The sequence below is a fragment of the Abramis brama genome (assembly GCF_963993115.1).
Source record: "Abramis brama genome assembly, chromosome: 23".
Classification (NCBI taxonomy): domain Eukaryota; kingdom Metazoa; phylum Chordata; class Actinopteri; order Cypriniformes; family Leuciscidae; genus Abramis; species Abramis brama.
The window spans coordinates 10,402,794-10,425,291 of record NC_139985.1 but is presented as its reverse complement, the minus strand read 5'-3'; the positions used below and the strand labels follow the sequence as shown (position 1 = coordinate 10,425,291).

At 36.1% G+C, this 22,498-nt stretch overlaps 1 protein-coding gene across 2 annotated transcripts; it reads right to left on the bottom strand.

The window, feature by feature from the left end:
* Positions 1–345: 345 nt before the first annotated feature.
* On the bottom strand, positions 346–21,480 carry ece1 (endothelin converting enzyme 1). 2 transcript variants are annotated; one of them, XM_084101825.1, is made up of 19 exons: positions 21,311–21,480; positions 16,520–16,606; positions 14,469–14,607; positions 12,947–13,159; positions 12,561–12,685; positions 12,265–12,411; positions 12,039–12,104; positions 11,766–11,954; positions 10,665–10,807; positions 9,988–10,102; positions 5,707–5,817; positions 5,523–5,621; positions 5,017–5,094; positions 4,807–4,910; positions 4,409–4,519; positions 4,223–4,290; positions 3,413–3,603; positions 2,809–2,904; positions 346–1,292 (listed from the first exon to the last, which is right to left on the bottom strand). In XM_084101825.1, the coding sequence occupies exons 1-19, from the start codon at positions 21,311–21,313 to the stop codon at positions 1,116–1,118; spliced, it is 2,262 nt and encodes a 753-aa protein (XP_083957951.1). In that variant the 5' UTR covers positions 21,314–21,480; the 3' UTR covers positions 346–1,115. The 2 variants fall into 2 exon arrangements, with proteins under 2 accessions (XP_083957951.1, XP_083957950.1); XM_084101824.1 differs by lacking the exon at positions 21,311–21,480 and having other exon boundaries at positions 16,520–17,171.
* Between the last annotated feature and the right edge of the window lie 1,018 nt (positions 21,481–22,498).

The following is a 22,498-nucleotide window of genomic DNA, read 5'->3' as shown; positions in this document are numbered from 1 at the left end:
AGAAATAAATGAATCATACGCAGTATATGATGACTGCATACAAGTCTGCAATTTCACCTTTTGTAAAAAAAAAAAAAAAAAGGTCCCGTCCAGATTTTGGTTGCAGTATTACGTACATTTGATGAAGGCTTTTTGTCAAATTCAGCGTTTATGGAATAGATACGCTTGCTTATGTTGTTGAGTATGTATACTGGGTTTAAATAAGCTTAATAAGAACATTAGCAAACCTTTCACAGGCTTTTTTGTTTCCATTAATATGTGTGAATGTAGCGCCATCTGTCGGTCATGTTTGCAGGGGAACGGAGAGACGAACTATAAATCTAATGTTAACAAATGAAACCTTACTTTAAAATGTTACCCACGTTTATTATTTATTTTGATTGTGGAGGGGGCAGTTGGAATCTGTGTGTAAAGAAAACATTTTGCCCAGCAAGTCTCATATTTGCATAGTTTCAAAGGCACTTTCTTGTATAATGGTCTAAAAACAAATCCAATGAAAACAGTGGGCAAACTGCTCACATATGTATTCTTCAATTAACATCATTAGAATTACATTGGAATAAGGATAATAAAATCTGAACATTTGCCTGAGTTCAAGTTAATATTACACAGGCAAATTCAACAAATATGATGTGATCTTGTATAAATCTTGTTAACCATGAATTAAAATGTGAGCAAAGTTATTTAACAATATTGCACGATGTGTTGTGCATAAAAATTGGCAAACATTACAGATGAAGAAAAACACCAACAACGTAATACAGAGGACATAAATAGTATTTCCCATTAGAAAAATAAAAGCATTTGCTAAAAAGGCACGTATTCAAAACATATTTGCAAAAGTAGCAATTCCTTCTCTCATTGCATTTAACCACTAACTTCCAGTGTTTTTTGAATGATAAGAATAAAACTCCATTATATAGACGTCCATGGAGTCATTATTTACACCTACTCCTCATTAAGAGGCAAATAATTGCTGGAAAACATGTAGTCCACTTTAAGTCCACCAGCTTTTCTGGCAGTCTAGATTAGGCAACCTGAGACGGACGTTTGGCATATTTTGAGTGATAACAGCGGTCGCTTCACCACCTTGCTCGCTCCAGCTCCAGTCCCTGTCACCACAGCTCACACTTCTGCTTGGGGTTCATGGGCGAGTCTGCCTTGCAGCCAAAGTGCTTGGAGAACTCATGGGAATTGGAGATGGTGCCGATGACCCGGAAACGTGATGGACTGTGGGGGTCAGTGATAACGCCCTCGTGAGAGCTTTCAGGTGTCCGAACTGAACACCACACCTACAAAAAAGGAAACAAAGAGACCAATAGGACATAACCAGATAGTGTTGTTTGTCTGTGCAAAAGTCACAGATAAAAGTCACTGCCATGATGTGCTTGGGTATTATAGTTTTAAATGTTTAATCATTTTTATTTCCATTTCATTTTTTATTAAAATGTTTATTTTTAATCTTTTCAATTTAGTTTAATTTTCATTAGTTTTTACTCCATTGATGTTAGTTCTTAGTTTGTTTTTTTAGTTTCAGTATTAGTTTTTTTTCTTGTTTTTTTTTTCAGTTTTAGAATTTTAGGGCTGAAAAATTGGCTAATTCAAAATGTTATTTGAAATGGTTTAATGCTGTTAAATTTCTCATCATCACTCTAGTTGTTACTATCTGCAGTTGCATATTGTTTAATATAGGCAGGTTTTAAAGATTTGAAGTATTATAATATACAATATGTAAAAAAACTCAAATTGAAACACTTACAATAAGGTTCCATTTGTTTAAATTAGTTCACATGAAAATAAAAAATAAAAAAAATATTTTATGCCTAATAATGACAAATAAATGACAAATGACAAAAGAAATAATAAAAAAAAAAAATTCTCTTTTTTTTTTTTTTTTTTTATAAAAGTTGTATCTGTTAACATATAAATGGACCTGAGCTGACATGAACTAAGTGTGAACAGTTGTATTCTTATGAAATAATGTTAACAAAGATTAATACTGTAACCAATGTATTACTCACTGTTAGTTCATTTTAGTTGATACATTAAACTAAGGTTAACTGATGTAACCTTATTGTAAAATGTTACCAAATTAGATATTTCATGGATACAATATTTTTTATTTTATTTTAGATGGTTTGAGTCATAAAAATGGATTTAAGTTTTCCCAGTTATTTATTTATTTATTTTACAGTTAACAAGTCAAGTTGCTCTCTTATTGCATTTTTATGTTTAACACAGGCAGCCTGTAAAAGTTTGATGCATTATAATATGTAATGTATTAAAAGCTAAAATTAAATCATATTTTATGCCTAAAATAATATACGTTTTTTTTATTTTAAATATTGAGTCATAAAAATGTATTTTAGTTACACTTTTTTTACAGTTAACCACATTATTTTTATTTGTTGCTTATTGAGCCAAAAGGAGCCCAAAAAAAAAAATAGAGATATTCTAATCCCTAAAGCATGGGGTCCCACCTTTAAAATATATCTGCAATTTTTATCTAAAAATACAGAATTTTTTTGCCAGTTCTTTTTGTCCGTCAGGCGAATATTATTAAGTCCAAGTAATAGCATAAGCTATGCACACCTCACTTCAACAATCCACATCAGAGGTAAATCTTCAAAACTCAAATCAAACTATGAGGAAAGAAATATTGATTCTTGCCTAAGCAAACCAATCGTTCAAAAGCAGAGAGAAAAGACTTTGAAGTGCAAAGGTTGTGGGCAGTAAAACAACTAAACCCTTTAAAACAAGTGTAACATCACAGATAACATTCAAAGCAAACATTTTTGAGGCACAAACCTGAGCAAATCCCACAAAGAACAGCTGATGATTGGTCATTCCAAGGGCAGGCAGGGTGGCCTCCTCACCATTCTTCTCGATCCAGTTTACATAAGCCTGCAAAGCGAGTGTGATAACATTAGTCTGCTAATAATTCTGCATGCTACACTGCATGCTGAGATCACAAATAAACAGTGCCCTCGTGTCAACAGTTATTTTCCTCTCCATCTGAGAGGTTAACGCAGGGTCTTCTCCGGCCATATGCTTTGCTCATCTGCTCTGTAACCTATGACTTTTCAGCCAACGGAAAGAATCCGAGCGGCTGGAGGTAGAGCGACCCATTCCGAGCCACCTGTTGCACTGCGAGGCTTTTCAGTGAGACGGGATCACGACGGTCCCAAAGCTATCAAAGCCGCCAACGAGAGACATATAGAGATCGTAATGCCTTTCGTATCAGATTCTCATACGTCATTCGCCGTGGCTGTTGTCGTGTTATGGAAAGTAACCACTGGCGTCTCATCTCTTTATAACTCTCTGATGAACCAAACAAATATGTTGATTGAATTAAATCGATCTTAATTCTAGTTCCTGCAAAGTCTTGTTCCACAACAGGATCTTCACAAACCTTATACGCTGCCCTCAGGCCTCCGTTGTCAGCAATATTTTCTCCCAAAGTGTGTTTCCCGTTCAGAGGTTCTTTATTTATACTGTAGTTGCTGTACTGCTCCACCATGCACTGGGTCTGGAGTTTAAAAGCGTCCACTGAAGAATTTTGCCACCACGAACGCAAATTCCCATCCTTATCATACTCTCTTCCTGTAGGACATGTTTAAAACACTGTGTTATAACACACACATATTGATAAATGGTCACATACACATTACAGAATTATAGTTCTGTAATAAAAGCTGATGCAAGTATTTATCTACAATTTGACAGTATTACAAATCATACAGGACAATACAATTATATTAGATTACATTATAAATGAAAAAAATACAATTTATTAGATGTATATATCAATATTAATACAATATCAAAGCATTGAAGCATGACTAATATTTAACATAGGAAAGTAAGAAATACTTTTCCACAACTTTTTGTATTTTTTTCAAGTTTTTAGTACTGATAATACAAATAATGTAAAAATATTTTTTTATTTTTTTATGTTATTAATTACTAATAATACTTGCTAGACTGAGGTTCTAAAAACTGATCGATAGTGAGATGGTCTAATATTTATTTAATAATTTTTATTAGTAATTTAATACTCATTTAATGATGTTTGAGACATATTCACAGGTATATAGTTTCTCCTGTGGTTATGTAACTCTGTAATAATGAATCAGTGGCACACTTGACTCTCCAGCAAGTGACTGAATGTTACATACTGAAGACCTAACCATCTGATTCATTTTCAGAATAATTTTGTTACCTTGATCGTCAAAGGCATGGGTGAGCTCATGCCCCATAACCACTCCTATACCACCGAAATTCATTGCTCTAGAAAACAACAGATACACAATAGGATGAGATAAGTGATGTAACGTCTGCCTCTTTCTAAAAACCCAAGCAAGAGGTTAAATAAGCTGGTGAGGTTTAGTTAGTGGGAGACTCTTACTTTGGCCAAGCATGGTTATAAAAGGGAGCCTGCAGAATGCCTGCTGGAAGTACCATCTCATTCTTTGTTGGGTTGTAGTAGGCATTAACTGTTGGTGGAGTCATACTCCATCTGTACGCGGAGAGAAAAGCAAGAAAGAAAAACATAATGACTTGACTGTTCACTGGCATACACATAAACTGACATTGGGGTAGTTTTAAACAAACTGTGTATCTGTACGCAGAGAGAAACACAAGAAAGTAAAACATACTGACTTGACTGTGCATTCTATAATAGTATATAAATAATATTAAAATAACACTGGTAAAAGATGACAATTTAAATTTTTTGGGTGAACTATCCCTTTAAGAGATGTGTGTCAGAGCATCATCTTGTGTGCGAGTTTAACTGATACTCACTGATCTCTGTTGGGGATTTTTCTCAACTGATCAGCCGTCACTCGTGCAGAGAAGTTGTAATAATTCATGACGTTTTGAAAGTAAAGCTCTGAAACAACATCAAACTGATACACAGTTTGAGGGGCCGTGATTTTAGTTCAGACACTACTACATTAAAGACATTTTTCCAAGAACCAAAACCAAACAGAAATGAACAAAATGTATACATACATCATTAAACACCTTGTCCAGTTCTTTGGGGTTCATGATAAATTTTGGATAACCAACCATGTTGTATATTGCATCTGCCTAGATAAGAAAAAGGAAATAAATATTTTAAGTGACATTATAAGAGCGTAGTTTAGGCTTCAACACCAGGTGGCATTACAGAGCATCAACAAGCATAAAAACCTTTATGTAGGGTTTTTTGCAGTATAATGGATTTGATTTATTTGTATGATTTCTTGGACAAAAGAGCACTCTAGTCAAAATAGTCTCGACATTTAGTCTCGACAAAATATTCGACATTTAAAGTATCTCTATGGGATATTTTTAGCCATTTTTATTGTCCACCAGGCAAAAAATAATGAAAATGATAAACATTCACAATTTCTAAAACTAATGCAAATTCAAAATGGAAAAAGCCTGACGTATTAGATAGGTGTTGATTTCAGCAAGATCCATCCCTGTGGGTAAAAGTGGTGGAAAACATTTGGGATCGTGTTGTCGGTTCCCACCTTTTCTTTGGCGGCTTTTTTTGTCTCTGGATCCATCCATCCGACAGTCTTCAGACTGTCTTCAAAGGCCCATTTGATCTCTGAGACCATATCTTCAACCTGACAAACACATCAGGAGAGAATATAGTTTATAGGCGTGGAGGAAAAGACAGGGATGGCATGCAAAACATCACAAGATACTCACAAAAGCTTTGCTGTCTTCTGAAAAAGTAGCTTTGACAAAGAGCGCCCCGAGAGCAAAGCCCAGAGCGCTGTCCGTGTCGCTGACGCAAAGTTTCCAGCGTGGCGTGCAGCTCTGGAAAACACAAAGGTGATACATAAACAACTAGCATCCTCGATAATCTTCTCAATGTGACATCTCACAAACAATCTACAGAACATCCAGACTTCTGCAGCTACACAAAGTCTAGTTTCCATGTGCGCAACAGGGGAATTAGCATTTGAAGAAATTATCTAAAATGTGCATGTAACAAGGTAAACAGAAGTTTTTTTTTCACTTCATCAGCGAAGCATGACATTACATTGTTCTCCTAGAGGTTCCTTGAATATGACGCCCATATGTGGGCAGCAACAGGTCATGTCTTGTCACACATTCAACTTCCCATGTCTTGTTTAGAAACGGAGGCTCTAGAGATAACGGCTTACAGCTCACAATGAAAGACTTTGAGGGTAAAATGGAGTTTTGGTTTTTAAAGGAAATGAGACATTAAGTGAAAATGTCTGTGAAACAATGATACATGTTCCTGAATGAATATAAAGTTCAAAAGAACAGCATTTAAAAGAACAAAATGCAATGAGAGTGAAGGGTGACCAGGGGTGACCCTTGATGTGAACTATATATATATATATATATATATATATATATATATATATACAGTGCTATGCATAAGTTTAGACACCCATGCTAAACCTAGAGACTGGTATGGAGTACTTTCCATAAGATCATCTCTCAATGCAAATCAAACCAGCTATTAGGCTAACTGAAATAAAAACATGCCAATCTCTAGGTATGGTGAAGGCTATGCGATGATGTGGGGCTATTTTAATTCCAAAGGCCAAGGGAACTTTATCAGGATGCATAGTATCCTGGATCCATGAAGTAACTGGCCTTTAAAAATAAAAATCTGCCTGCCTCTATGGGAATTTAACATAGGGGTGTCCAAACTTATGCACCCTGTATTTAAGGAAGAACATTTATTTATTTACGATACATTATTCATTCACAAAGAAAATTGGTGTCCTTAAAGGTTGGATTTTTCCTAATTTTTTAATTAAGGCATTAAGTTAAATTTCCAAAAGATGATTTTTTATTCCTCTTTTTAGTCAACTTTAGCATGGGTGTATTCACACACACACACACACAGACACACACACAGACACACACACACACACACACACACACACACACACACACACACACACACACACACACACACACACACACACACACACACACACACACACACACACACACACACACACACACACACACACACACACACACACACACACACACACACACACACACACACACACACACACACACACACACACACACACACACACACACACACACACACACACACACACACACACACACACACACACACACACACACACACACGTATTCGCTTAAATAAGCCTAAATTAAATCTGTTCATCATATAAAAGCAATTGAGTATCTTCAGGAAATTTGGACTAAAACGCTCAATTATGGATTCGTTTTACGATCTCGTTATGAACTTTTTGAAACGCCAAAGTGGTAGTTGTGTGGCTGTCAATGTAGGGACAGAAAGCTCTCAGATTTCATCAACAAAATTCTTAATTTGTGTTCCGAAGATGAACGAAAGTCTTACGAGTTTGGAACGACATGAGGGTGAGTAATTAATGACAGAATTTGAATTTTTAGTTGAACTAACTATTTAAGTCATATTATAGTAACTTTAAAGGGATAGTTCAGACAAAAATGAAAATTCTGTGATCCAGGTTTGGAATGACAAGAAGGTGAATAAATGATGACAGCAGATGTGAAGATTATCAGTGAATAATGGCTTATTTTTAGTATTTTAATTACAAGAGCTTTGGAATCCATGGATTACATGGATTACTTTAACAATACGTTTATGGTGCTTTTTGTCATTTTTGGGCTTTGACAGCTCCAGTCATATTTCACTTTCATTGTATGACAGAAAGCGGAGTCAACATTTATGTTCCTCAGAAGAAAGAAAGTCCTACAGGTTTGGAATGGCATGAGGTTGAGTAAATGATGACAGGAAGTTTCATTTTTGGTTGAACTATCACTTTAAATGCAATAATAAAAGCAATAGAGACACTAAAATACCAAGTTGTGCTGAAGGTGACCTTCCTTATGGACCCTCTCTTTATCTCTTATCATAACCCATCACGCATACACACATTGCCCAAGGCTCAGTCTTTCGTTTGTTATTTCAGCCTGACCCCAGCGGAAAGTGAGGCCAGGACAACAGGATCTCCTCCTGATAAGAGTCTATATAACCAGGCTCCCTGCAGAACAACACACCGCCTCTCCATACACACCAACTCTGATACCAGTAGAGAAAAGGAAAATACGGAGAGCAGAGGAGAGAGGACAAGGGCAACCGATCACATTTCCCTCTATTGCCTTTCATGCTGACTGAGCACACTGGCTAGTTTAATATTTGGGTAATTTAGTTTTTGAATATAAAAATGATTTTTGCATCAAATGATCCTTGCAAGAGGAAGAATCAGTGTAGGGGAATAGTTCACCCCCCAGAATTAATAATATTTACTTATCTTTACTCAGTCCAAGTGTTTCTAATCCTGTATTATTATTATTATTATTATTACACGATATCCAATATATAATATGTTTACTTCTATATATTAACTGTATGGTGTATACTGTCAGGCTCAATAAATAATTAAAAGCACCACACCAAATATTTTTTATACAACTACACTACCATTCAAAACTTTGGGGTATGTACAATTTTGTAATGTTTTTGAACAAAGTTGTTTAATGCTCACCATTTATTTGATCAAAATACAGTAAAAACAGTAATATTGTGAAACATTAATGCATTTTTAAATTTAATATAATTTAAATGTAATTTATTTCTGTAATTATTTCAGCATCATTACTACATGTCTTGTGACAACATGATCCTTCAGAAGTCATTTGAATGATTTGGTGCTTTAGATACATTTCTTATTATCGTCAATGCTGAAAACAGATGTGCTGCTAAAAAAAAATTGTGGAAACTTTGATACATTCTATTTTTTGATAAATAGAAAAACAGCATTTATTTGAAATATATATTTTTAATAAAAGTATTTACTGTCACTTTTGACCAATTTAAGGGTCCTTGCTGAATAAAAGTATTAATTTTGATGACAATCAATGTCATTTGGATTCTGTCAAATCATAGATAGATGGCAAATGTTAAGTTCAGAAGACTTAAAGGGATACTCCACTTTTTTTGGAAATAGGCTCATTTTACAACTCCCCCAGAGTTAAACAGTTGAGTTTTGGCGTTTTCGAATCCATTCAGCCGATCTCTGGGTCTGGCGGTACCACTTTTAGCATAGCTTAGCATAGATCATTGAATCAGACATGATCATTAGCAGCTCTAATGGTCAGGCGTAATGATATGACGCAGCGCCTGAAAATAGGTCTAATAGGTTAGACAAACTTAGTCCCGGTCACGTTGGAAGTTACCGAGCTGGGGACTTTTTTCAGGCGCTGCGTCATATCATTACGCCTGTTGGACTCATGGTACGGCAGCAAAGTTTCTTGATTATTACGCAGGAATGAGAGTATAGTTCCTAGCCATATCAGCCAAGAAAATCACAACTTTTCATTTTCCGTCGGTCAGTACACGATGTAACTACAGAAGAGTCAAGTTTTAAATAGGAAAAATATCGAAACTCTTTGGTCATTTTTTTGAGAGAGATGCTAATGGTCCTGTCCGATTCAATGATCTATGCTAAGCTATGCTAAAACCCGGAGATCGGCTGAATGGATTCGAAAACGGTAAAACTGTAAAATGAGCCTATTTCCAAAAAAGTGGAGTATCCCTTTAAAACACAGAGCATGGTCTAATTGACCGCTTTTATGATATTTTATTGTGCTCTTTCTAGTTTGGCAGTAGGATTATGCATAAACATGTCCAGAAGGTCACATGGTTTTAGAATGACACGAGGCGGAGTAAATGATGACAGAATTTGGGATGAACTATTTCTTTTAACTTATGCAATAAAAAAATTGTCAATAAAATGAATAATATCCTTTAAATCTCAACTATAGGAAATTGAAATCATGTATGATAGGTAGGGAAACAGAAAAAGAAAGGTAAATGTGAAAAACATGACTTTGTTATTTGATATTTGAAGGATCATTCATGACTCTTTCAGTGACAGCGATGCCTTGGGCTGACAGATGGCAGCTTTGATCTTTGTTTCTCACCTTCTTGGTGCCGTACATGACTTCAAGGAAGCGCTGCTCCGCATCTTGGAACCTCTGGTCTAAGATGGACACCATTTTCCGCACCACTTTCATGATCATGTAGTTATTCAAGACACTGGGGGAGACACATTAGCTTTGATCTTAGCTAACAGACAATTTCACAAAGGAGAATGTGATTTTTTTACAGGTCTGTACATATACCCATTTTCCACCAACACGGTTCCGGTGCGGGTTCCCGGGGCGGAGAAATGCTGCCGCTGTCTAGTTGAGCAATCGAATAACATTGCTCTTTATATCTAAATATAAAACTATGCTCGCGAAAGAGACCCAACGTGCGAGAGAGAGAGTGAATCAACGATTTCAGTTTCAATTTATCTCTGAAAAGGCCAGATGAGAGTATCAGGAGTTTATGCAAGCTGCCGGTTCACTAGAATCACTCCCGGTACTGTGAACGGCAAAACAGAAGAGCTTGCACAAACAATGCGCAATGTTTTTTTAGATGGGTTATAGTCAAGTGATCAACACATCGCAGATTTACGTCAGCGTGTGGCCGGTTTGCGACAGGCTCCTGGCCAAGAACAGGCTCTGACTCCGAACCATTCTGTTGGAAAAGGGGTAATGTCTCGCCCACAAACCCACACAGCCTAGCTGGCTAACTCTGGCTAATGTTGGTTTACCTCTTGTTGGTGTTGCTGATGAGCTCAGAGACTTTCTGGAGGTATTCTGTAGCATATACAACCACCGGTTCAGAGTCATTTAGGGCAACAGGGGTGAACACTGCAGAGAGGAAAGGAATCCAATCTACTGCCGGTGCCAACGTCTAAAGCACAGACACAAACACATGACTGATATCCCAGCTCACATGCAAAAACATCATTTGACTTATGAAATAATCCTTTATATGTCTTCAGCAGAGTAAATGTTCTGAAATTGTTACTCCCATTTTAATAATCACAACATTTGAGAACATGTTGAGTGGTTTTGTTTCAGGAGGACCCAGATTTTCAACTGGACACCATAACAACTTCACAACCATATGAAACATTACTAACATGACATGTACTACTGGTCAAAAGTTTTGGGTCAGTATGATTTATTTAAAAAAAAATTAAGAAATGAATACGTTATTCAGTAAGGATGTGTTAAATTGATTAAAAAAAAATGCAGTAAAGACTTTGTTACAAAAAATCTATTTCAAATAAATACTGAATTCTATTTATCAAAAAAAAAAAAAAAAAAAAAAGTCTCATGGTAAAATTCAGCTTTGTCATTACAGGAATAAATTACATTTTAAAATATATTACACCAGAAACCAGTTCATTTAAATTGTAATAATATTTCACAGTAATACTGATTTACAGTATTTTCAATTGTTTTACACGAGAGACTACTTTCAAAAACATTAAAAAAATCTTAATGACCACAAACCTTTAAATGGTAGTAGATGCTGAACAGAAAAACTGATAACTTTTAATAATTTTTCTGTACAAAACAATTTGTAGTCAGTATAAATGTTTATCCATTGTCAGGCAACCTGCTCATGTTAGCATCCGGCTAATTTAACTAATTTAACCAAGTGGCAGAGTTTAGTCTGCAACAGCAAAATTATAGAAAACATTTTGTCCTCATTTGTAATATTTTTCAATCATTACTATGCATTTAATTATTAGCCTTTCCATTTACGACCCTATCAGAACAGACCTGTGACCATTTTTGGGTCATGACCCACCAGAAAAGAACCACAGATTTCAGTAGTAGAGTAACCACGCAGTACTCACAGCTAACTCTTTGGCTTGGATTTTATGGTAAATTTTCATCTCGTCACGTCGATTTTCCTGAGGGACCGTGATGTTTGCCAGGGCCGTTTCAAAGTCTATGATCTCCAGCATCATCTTTTGAGAGGTCTCCTCTGATCCGCCCAAAAGTATCCCGAGCTCCACCAAGAAGTTCAAATATGCTTTTAAATACTAAAGAAGGAATAACAACACAAGCTGTAGACCACGGCAAAACACTACCAACGTTCACGAACAACATTGGGTCTCTTTGTTTACCTTTTCATTGGCTGTCTTATTGAGATAGTATTCCCTAGAGGGAAGTCCCAATCCTGACTGATCCACCTGTGGAAAAACGGGAATCAACAAGCTGAGCTACAGTGAGCTACAGTATTCTGACAGCTATTTTAAATCAAAATATGGTATCTAGAACAGTGAGGACTTTCCCTAGACATTTAAGAATTCATGTTATGGTGATAAAAAACATATCCATAAGTGTTCCCACCTGGATGATGTTGCTGTTGGAGCTTTTTGAGTCTGTGCTGACAAAAACAGTGAAAAAGGGGGAGGTTCGGAAGTTGGCTGACACAGTCCGTAAAACCTCCTGGAAGTTATCTTTCTCCCACGGGTCTTTCAAGCCCCAACCTCCTGTCTGGAAAAACAACGTTTGGTTATTAAGAATTATATCCCAGAATAATAGAAAAGGCAGGTTTTCATTGAGGCTGATATATTTACAACAGATCTTTTGAGTTTCATATTGTTAAATAAAGTGACTGGGTTTATTCATGCATCTAAGGTCACCTGATTGATGAGATCCTGAAGTGGTTTTGCCCCAAGCTCTTCGATTTTGCTCTCGTTCATACAAGCTTGGTAATACCACTGGGCTTTTTCCTCCGCTTTGGTCAGGCTCTTCATGCTGGTATTCTCTGAATTCAACAAATGAAGAAAAATTCAATTTCAAGAACCTTTAAAGCGAAGTGAAACGAAGCCTATAAGTTGGTAGGAGCCTTTCAGGATGGAACTTCATTACTGCTTTTTTTATACAGCAGAGCCCAAAAGTCTGAAAATCCAGGATTCAAAATCCAATTAAGAACATAAGAGGACGTCATAAAAATGGTAAGTTGTTTCATATACAGTATATCAGGCCATACTTTGTGGTTGTGATCTCCCTGAACTGCGTTTCTTACCTAATAAGTTCTTCATAACGGCCATGTTGTGTTCCCACAGGTTGCTGAAAGGACCCCAGCGGGACTTGCCCTCAGGCAGCGGGTTTTTCCTCATCCAACCCCCGCATGCAAAGTTGTAGAAATCCTGGCAGGGGTCCACCGACCGATCGAGGGACCCCATAACTGTACTTGCCACACTAACACAAGGCTCTGACAGGCACATTCCCGGATGAGCTGTTAAAAACAATACAAGTATATAAATATACTGCTGTATCCATTGCAATATATGCCTTATATCATTATGTGCCAAAAAGATTAGAAAGTCTTCCCGATGTCTCTTTCACTCAGCATATCTTACACTAGGGTAATCATAAATGAAGTGCAGTACTGGCTCAATGCATGATAACACTAAAATATACATCCCCACTGCAATTACATGAAAAAGTAAATCAAAAAAAGTTAAAGCTTGGGATTTTGGGGGTGCTACACTTTCGGTGCAGTACCTCATACTGCATTTAAGCTGCACGTCATAAATATGCTTTGAATGTCTCTTTGAGGAAGATCCCAGGACATGAGCCCATCTGGAACTATTCACTTATCAGTGGCTAATGCCAAAATGTGGTTTCTGAGAAAAGGACCGTATCTATTCAGAATCCTGATCAAATGGCCATGCAATGAGTCTCCAGCAGTGTATGGCAATTAGTCATTTGCAACCACCAATAGTCACGCTTTAATTGTGAAAAGGTATTTTGCTTGTACAAAATTAATAAAACAATGTATAAGCATGCACTACTTTGTTTTCACTATGAGGCTGGGCATGAGTCCACTGAATGAGGTTATGCAACTACAGTATTAAGTTTAATATTGAAAATAATTTTGCACTGGTTTTATTTGGCTTGTGGAGAATGCAGCTACAACAGATTCATTGTAAGCTCTTCTAAGAAAAACATTTGGCCCAAAAAGATGTGTCCCTAGCTCCTAATCTGGAGAGATAAGGCCAAGAAACTATAGGCCTGACAGAGAATGAGGAAATTAGAGGTAAACAGTCTGCCAAAAAGTCGTTGTTCTTTTATACAGTGATTTGTCATGCTTGGGCAACAGTGGATGGCTGAATAGCAGGAAGTGGCATTCAGTTCAATTGAAAATAATAACTTTGAGCTGCAATAAATGTGAGTAAATGCTTCTTATATGAGGTCCAGAGCATATAGAGTCCTAGTAGTATATATAAAAAAAGTATGTACTCTGATAAATAAAACAGGAAGGACTATTTTATGCAAATGCTGATCTGACTTAGGTATTTAAATTTAAATTTAAATTTATTGTTATGAAATCTCATAACAACTGCAAGTTTGTATGGAAAAAGCAGACTTTTCAAATAATATTATATACACAGTATACAATGTTATATAATTATTATAAACACATTTAATTAAAATATACTTATATAAAGTAATATATACTGTATTTTTTTGCTTATGCCTTCCAAAGCGCTAACACCACGTTTATGTAATATTTGTACTATCAACAGGATCTAGTCACTCACATTCTTTATAGCGCAGACCCAAAGACACGATGCAGATGAACAAGGCCACGGACAGAGCGCACACGATGACTACTAGTTTCCTCTCAACATGGGTTTTCTCCGCCCAGCACCGGAGACCAAGACCACGCTGCAGTCCGACCTGATAATCACATACATAATCAGAGAATAAAGGTTAAGACTGAAATAAATATCCCTTCAGATCAGCAATGATACATAGATGACGCAAATAACACTGAAACCTGTTCCAAAGGAGTGATCATGGTGCAGGTTTTATTTCAGGTTTTATATAATATTTAATGGGAAAATGTTATATGATCATGTCCAACAACAATATTAAACTTTGGTGGGACCAAATATCATTGTCTTTCTGCTCCAAACCAAAACACAGATCATATTTCCCACCTCAAAAAATGACGACTGAGAGGATGACCCCCCCCAAAAAAATGACGACTGAGAGGATGACCCCCCCAAAAAAAGTCATGCAAGTTGTGTAACAAAACTATGAGCTTCAAATTTCTGCTTTTAAACCCTCTGGAAAGCTGGCCTGCTTTACTTTCATTGTAAGTGTGTTACTGTAACCACAATTATTTGCTGTGGTAATCGACAGCATAGCACAGATGCCGTCCACAGAGAATAACTGGTATTGAACCAGGAACAGCAGGAACAGTTATCGACATCGGGTTAAGCATTAAATACTTAGAAGAGAAACTAACCCACAAAACACAGTGATAAACTTCCTACTTTCTAGGAAAGGATTTCTTCTAGGAAACACTGCCAAATTCTGAACACTGTACTGCCAAACACAGTGCAATTCAAAACCTAACCGCTGGAAAGAAATATTCATAACTAGATCTTTTTAATATCTCAAATGTTTTTCTCAGACAGTAATTACATCAAATGAAGCCTTTAGCATTGAAATGCGCACGCCTCATTTAATTTCAGAAGATCTCAATAACCCAAACTGTAGTTTTAGATACCAAAGTCAAAAGAATTTCATTGTATACCTCCTATGCAAAATTATCAAGACCATACTATCCACATTATAGACATTTACTGTTCAAAAGTTTGGGTTCTATGGGCTATGAACTTCAAGCTTTAAACTTATCCTCTGATGGATTCTCTTTTCATTTAGATTCTGTACTGATCAAATAAGGCTTGAGGATTTCATAATTGATCAGCTCTTGGCAGAAGAGGTGCAAGAGAAACTTAATAAATGATCTCTGTAATATCAATCAGATTAAGTCCTACTGAGCTCACAGAGTTCAAAAGTTACTTTTAGTGGCCAACTGCCCAGCTGTGCAATTACTCAGCTTAGTTTGGATGCATGCCAGGTAACATGCATGGTCGTATGTTTTGTGTGGCTTCAATGAGCCCTAATGCCAAACTCGGGTCTCTCTCCAAAAGAGAGAGCAGAGGGAGAAAGTAAAACAAAGAGAGTGAAATGTTTTCAATAAAAGGCACCCAGAACATTTAATACTCTCGATGATCCAGAGAAAATGTTTTAGGAACGGTCAAAGGATAATGAATTTCTGGTTCGAGAAACAAAAGACCAGAACATATTTGGACTTCTACTTGTTTAACTTCGAAATGAAAGGTTACTTTTTTACTTTAAATTGTAATAATATTTCACAATATTACAGTTTTTGCCAAATTTATCAAATAAATTCCTTCCAAATCATTTGTTGATCTTGTTTAACTATCATTATGTCAAGTACAATTTATAATTTCTAAATGTTCATGCACATTATTTTACTTGGCTAGCATTTGTATTGATTTAAAAAAAAGAAGGTGTAGGCTACTTATTAAATATAAACAGAAGTGTAAGGCACACTCACACAACACACTTCTGGGAAAAAAAGCTTTTAACAGTATAAGAAGAAAGTTGTATACAACAGTGCTAACACACAGCGGATGTTTGAAATGAAAGCACAAGGAAGTAACTTGGTAAAGACGTTTGGTAAAGAATCAAGCAAACGGATCACTAGTTTTTCCAATACACGTACATCAAGAAGCATAAGTTATAAAAAAAGTTAAAGAAAATTAACTCTCACCGGTATGGTAGAGGTGTGGTAGATAACATCAGAGTCGGTGTCCAACAGCTCCTCTTCATCCAGTGTGGCCCGTTTGTAACTAGACATCTGAAAGGTCAAATGAAGAATAGATTCTCTCAGTGATTCCATAACTAAACCAAATCTCCTCTTCCGAGGGTGTTTCAGCAGCTTTTGGGAATCCTGGGAATGTTTACGCTCGTGAGTTCCATCAGGAGGAGGTTGTGAAGCTAGTCGTCCCCAAGGACTAGAGGAGGCTCTCTCTGCTCAGCGTGTCAGAGTGCTTCTGATCTGTGTGTGAATGGGGTTTCCTCTTCCACCCCCTGCTTTCACCTCCTCCCAAGCCAAATTTACAACCCCCCAACGTCAGCTACACCAAGGAAATGAGCTCCAAAGCATGGTCAGCTCGGTCTTCACAACAAACGTGGTGGGAGATTTTAAAACTCTCTTCTCAGCTTTCCTTAGCACAGTCCTCCTAGTTAGGAATCCTAAACAAGGGATTCATGGGAAGCTTGACTCCTTCCAGCCTGCGACAACACTAGCGTCACCATAAAGGCAGGAACTTGTGAAAAACAGGAAGAACAGAGGACCTTGGTGAACATACGTGAGGGTGTGTGAGTATACGCATGTAAGAGAGAATGTGTGCATTCCACAATGGGCTTTCATTTAGAACTGGGAGGAAACTGTTAGAGGTGAGTTCCCACCCTCTTTCAATCCAACCAATAGGACTTTCTAGGACAGAGGGCGGGACTTGTACAAGGTCACGCCCATTATATGTTCTTCAGCTGCCTAGATTAGAATAGTCACTTTATAAGTATGACAGTCAGATATTGCTGTCCCAGTCAGAACTCTTTATATATTATACACACACACACATATATATATATATATATATATATATATATATATATATATATATATATATATATATATATATATATATATATATTATATATACGCATTTTATTCATTTCCATATATGCTTTATGATAAAAAAAATTATTTATAAAGATATGTTGTGACATTACTGAGAGCATATTTTAATTAAATACTAATGAAATATATACATATTCATAAATATACATAAATATACATTATTACGTCAATTCATCACATTATTATTTTTATATTATTTAATATAATAATACAATTATTTTACCATTATTTAATATTAAAGTATTTAAAAATGTTTTTGCTTCCTCTTTTCTTCACTCCAGTGACTTTGCCTGTTTTTTGTTGTCATTGTATTCATTTTGGGGGTTTTCTTATCATTAAGTTAATTCATTCACATAACATTTTATTAATTTCATGAAAAGATTTCAGACATGAAGAAAATGCATATTTTTCACTTGTTTCTGTAAAAGATAATATCATTTCTTTCTGTCATCTGGCTTCATGAAAGACCAATTGTGTTCTGTCTTGTCGAAGCCAATAGTCTGAGGCCTCTGTGGCATCTGAACAGCTCGAGTCAGCAGTGGTACTCAAACAGCAAACAAACATGTTCACTTTCAGCCAAACCCCATTTCAACCAGGCACATAAAACACAATTCAGAGTTTCAGTCCTTCTAAGAAACTGTAAAATATTAAGCACAACATGACCACTCCAAACAGAATCACACCCAGGGATGCACAGTTAGCATATTGTATAGAATTTCTGGCCAGACGTACTTCTCACGCCCTCAGAGGGGTAAAGTTCTGTCATTTGATGACCCTGACAGGGCGGGAGATTAACAAATGAGGGTACTGACAGAAAGGGCTGAATTTCTTCCAAAGTCTTTCTGGCATTTATAGAAAACGTATATTATGGGCCTATTTTGTCATGTTATTTGGAAACTATGAGACACAGTTTGAACTAAAATGATTCTTTCATCGAACTCAAAATTAAAAAAAATGAATTTATAGCCAAAGGCTTCAAGATTGTTTAGCTCTCCCAACCTAATGTCACAGCCATAGGCCTACTTAAATCATACATGCAATCATATAATACTTTGTATATGTGTGTACATATATATATATATATATATATATATATATATATATATATATGATATTGATAAATGTATATATTTCCCATCATTTAAACAAAAATAATAGTTTGGTCATTTTTCTTACAATCACTTTGGTAAAATGTTTGAATGGTATGGAAATCGAGAGAATGGAATAAGATTATTTATTTGTCGTCCCATTTGCTGTGCTGTGGGAAGGGTTCAAGTTATGTCACTTCCTGGGTTTTATGGGCTACTTCAGGCATAATTCTGTCCAAAGACAGACTCACAGACACTTTCCTGGCGGGTCTGCCCCAGCAGATGTGCAGACATGTAGCAGCCAGCAGCATGTCAGCGACCGGCAATGACAATGGAGTCTTCCCTTTACGTCTCTTTCCAATGACATGACTCACTGAAAGTTTGACTGGAGGCTCAGAGACCTGCCTGTATCCGGTCTAGGGCTTTGCCTTGAGGGTTTTCTCAACCATCTGTTGGCCCCAGGTCAAATCAAGGTGCAAGTGTACAGAATAGCTTGAGTGCTGATTCTATCAACAGTGGTGATGGATTCATAGCCTCTTTCCTATAACCTGCCCTGCTTTAGTATTTACACAAAGCTGATCTGGGATCAATTCCTGCATTTTCCATGCTCATAAAAAATGTGATTCGGTACAAAGGAAAGTCACACGGTGTAAATGACACAATACAAAATATGCCTAAGTCTAGGCAGTGAACCACAGCTATGAGTCAGAAATTCACCACTGATCTTGTGTACCGTCCAATTGTATAAGGCACGAAAGCATTTCCCTGGTATGAGTAAAGCATTTGTTTGTCACTGTGTTAATATGTGAATGCGTATGCACGCTATTTGAGAGTATGTGTGAGAGAGAAAGCACATTTCATTCCACATCAGAATCAGTGACATGGATGTGGCCTAATTTCTGTTCACATGCCAATTAATAACACATATTTTCACATAAGTCATTCTACATAATTTATATAATATAAAAAATAATCTGAGAATCAAAGTTCAGGTGTTTATTTTTATGCAAAGCAGTAAAGCTTGCTTGATACTTGGTAACACTGACACGTGATCTGAGTGTTGTGATGCATTATTTGAGGACTTTCCCTGGTGGTAAGAGTATCATCCTGCATTAATACTTTCAGTAGCAAGTGTTTCATTTATGATCTCAAATTACACTCGGATCACACACTAACATTTTGGGGACTGTGGTCTGAAGTCAAATTATCTGACAGGATTTTAAAACTTAAATATTTACTTTCAGTAGTGCATGAGATTTTGTTAATATTTCAATGATTTAACAACATTCACAGTTCTCCGGTGTTGGTTAATAGTCACAAGACATGACATGCAGGTATACTTTAAAATATTTCATCTTTATTTAGTATGCATTTTATTTTTGATAGTTTTTTATTTATTAAAAAAAATTGTATTTAATTTTAAGGTTTTCATCGACCAGTGGAAAAAAAAAGAGACAATTCTGTCATAATTTACTCACCCTCATGTCCTTCCAAAACTATGTGACTTTTGAGATGCTGAAATTTTGAGAAGTGTTTTTTTATTTGTCCATTCAATGGAAGTCAATGGTAACCAAAACAGATTGGTTTCCAACATTCTTTAAAATCGTGTTCCAAAGAAGAAAGTAAGTCAAACAGGTTTGAAACAACATGAGGGTGGTAAATGATGACAGAATTTTCATCCAATTTTGGGGGGGTGAACTATATCCCTTTAAGAGTCTGGCTCCCTCTGATCCAATTTTAACCAAACAAGCCAGTAAATCACACATGTCAAATGTGTCAAATGTCATTCAAACAGAAACAGTTAGGACATAATCATGTGTTATTAAATGTAGAAACCCATCCGAATCAAGCAGGGTAACGAAGACAAATATACAGACGAGAGGACCAACAACAACATGCTGATCTCCGCTCTGGAACAACATTATGACAACATGAAGTCTCATGATATCGACAAAGGTCACAACTTCTGGTGTCAGAGATTCCCCGGTGTTGTCTTCCTTTCTAGAATTACACTACAGATAAAAACTTCAACCGTTGGACAACTTAATCTGCAGAGGAAATGGTGCAAGACATGCCTAAACATGATGACATAGTCAATGCACAGCTTGTAATCGGTGTCTGGATTTAGGCCGAAAAGCTGGTAACAATACTTGCTATTACTTGATCAACAGTAGCCTATTTAAACCAGTATAGTAAAATGTATTTATGTCCTTGATGCACGCTGCTCATAAGCACATCAACATTAAACTTAATCTTTTTATTTAAAGAACATAAGACTGAAGGAGTTACAAGCCAGACCGTGTTTACAGCCCTGTTGTTGGTCTGCGTGCAGATGTGACTGTTGCCATACGGAAACACTCATGATGAATTATAGGTAATAAGTAACCTCTGTTCAAACTAATGCAGCACACGGAACTGACTTAATGCAGTAGCCTATATAACAGTAATGTAACTTAAAGTATCAGAACAAATAGAAGTGATTACCATTATCAACAGGGACTGTTATGTAATATTAGTTTCCAGATAGGCACACCATCTTTAAACTGATCTGTCTTTATGACAGAAAGACTCACAGGTTTAAGCATTAATAATAAAGATAGAAAGACGAGACATGTTATACTGATATATAATGTTGTTACATTTATACAGCTACCTACTGTTGTCAAATTCATATGGCAAAATATACAACATTCTTTAAGCTAATTCAGCAATGCAGTAACATTCCAGCATTTGTTATTTTGACAAACAAGGAAAAGTTCCGTTTCCTTACCATATGTTTAGGCTCTCTCTCTTTCCTATGCAGCAGTCCACTTTCTGGTGTAATTACTGTATTACATATATTTTTCGGGTGTAACAAACTACTCCAAGCCAGTATTCCCCTGTTGACTCCACATAGCGTGCCGTACACACTACACGAATATACACAGACAGTTTAACTGCAAGATATACCCGTCGGGATTATAATAGTAACTTCAGTCAACCAATCAAATTCCAAAGCAGGTTCCCACTTTCTACTTCTGACCAATTGCGTTTTAGCTGTGGGCGGGTCTTTGATGGCAGCCCAGCACTGAAAACAGGGTCGATGGGCACCTACAGAAAGAATTGAATGATTTTTCTTTGTTCTTTTTTTAAATGAATCTCTTGTCAGGTAGTGCATTATGATCAATATATATATATATTGAAAAAAATATATATATAAAAAAAATATATATATATATATATATATAGGCTATATATATATATATATATATATATATATATTTTTTTTTTTTTTTTTATACAATAATCTAATTACAACCATAAACACTTGTGGCAGATTCTGTTCTCATTAAAAAGTAACTATAGCCTAATGTAGCCTACCTTTTCCTTATTTATTAGTAGACTATTATTATTAGAATAAATAGACCTATATGGAAAAGTTTTAGCTTTAACAGTAGTTCAGTCACTGCACAATCTGATCTGCACAGTGATTCAAATCTTTTGAAATATTTCACTAACAAGATTCAAGCATAAACTAATATTAGCCTTTTGAGCATTAGTGAGTCCCCGAGCACTGCAGCAAAATGGCTGCCCACTTCTCCGTGTGTGTGTGTATCCACGGGTTGCAGTGTGTGTGTGTTCACTACTCACTGCTCCTTATGTGTGTGTACTTACTTGGATGGGTTAAATGCAAAGGACAAATTCTGAGTATGGGTTACCACACTTGGCCTTCATGTCATGTCACTTTCACTGAATCATGATTTAAGCGATTCTCTAGAAACAAGTCACAAACAAGTTGTTTTGTTCTTTATTAAAATATGTGAACCCATTAGATTACAGAACCAGTAAATCTACTAATATAGGATACTATAAAACAAGTGAACTACTCCAAAACAAGTGTTCATAACCATTTCCCGACAAAAGTCATGGCAGAACTATTATTTTTTCAGCAATGTCAACTTGTCAACCTGTATGACTT

Coding starts and splice junctions, on each gene's coding strand:
- ece1 (XM_084101824.1), bottom strand. CDS start 16,648: ATGGAATCACTGAGAGAATCTATTCTTCATTTGACCTTTCAGATGTCT. Junction 10,808..11,765: donor TCCAAGCCAAAGAGTTAGCT/GTGAGTACTGCG, acceptor TCTGTGCTTTAG/ACGTTGGCACCGGCAGTAGA. Junction 5,818..9,987: donor TCATGTACGGCACCAAGAAG/GTGAGAAACAAA, acceptor TGTGTTTTCCAG/AGCTGCACGCCACGCTGGAA.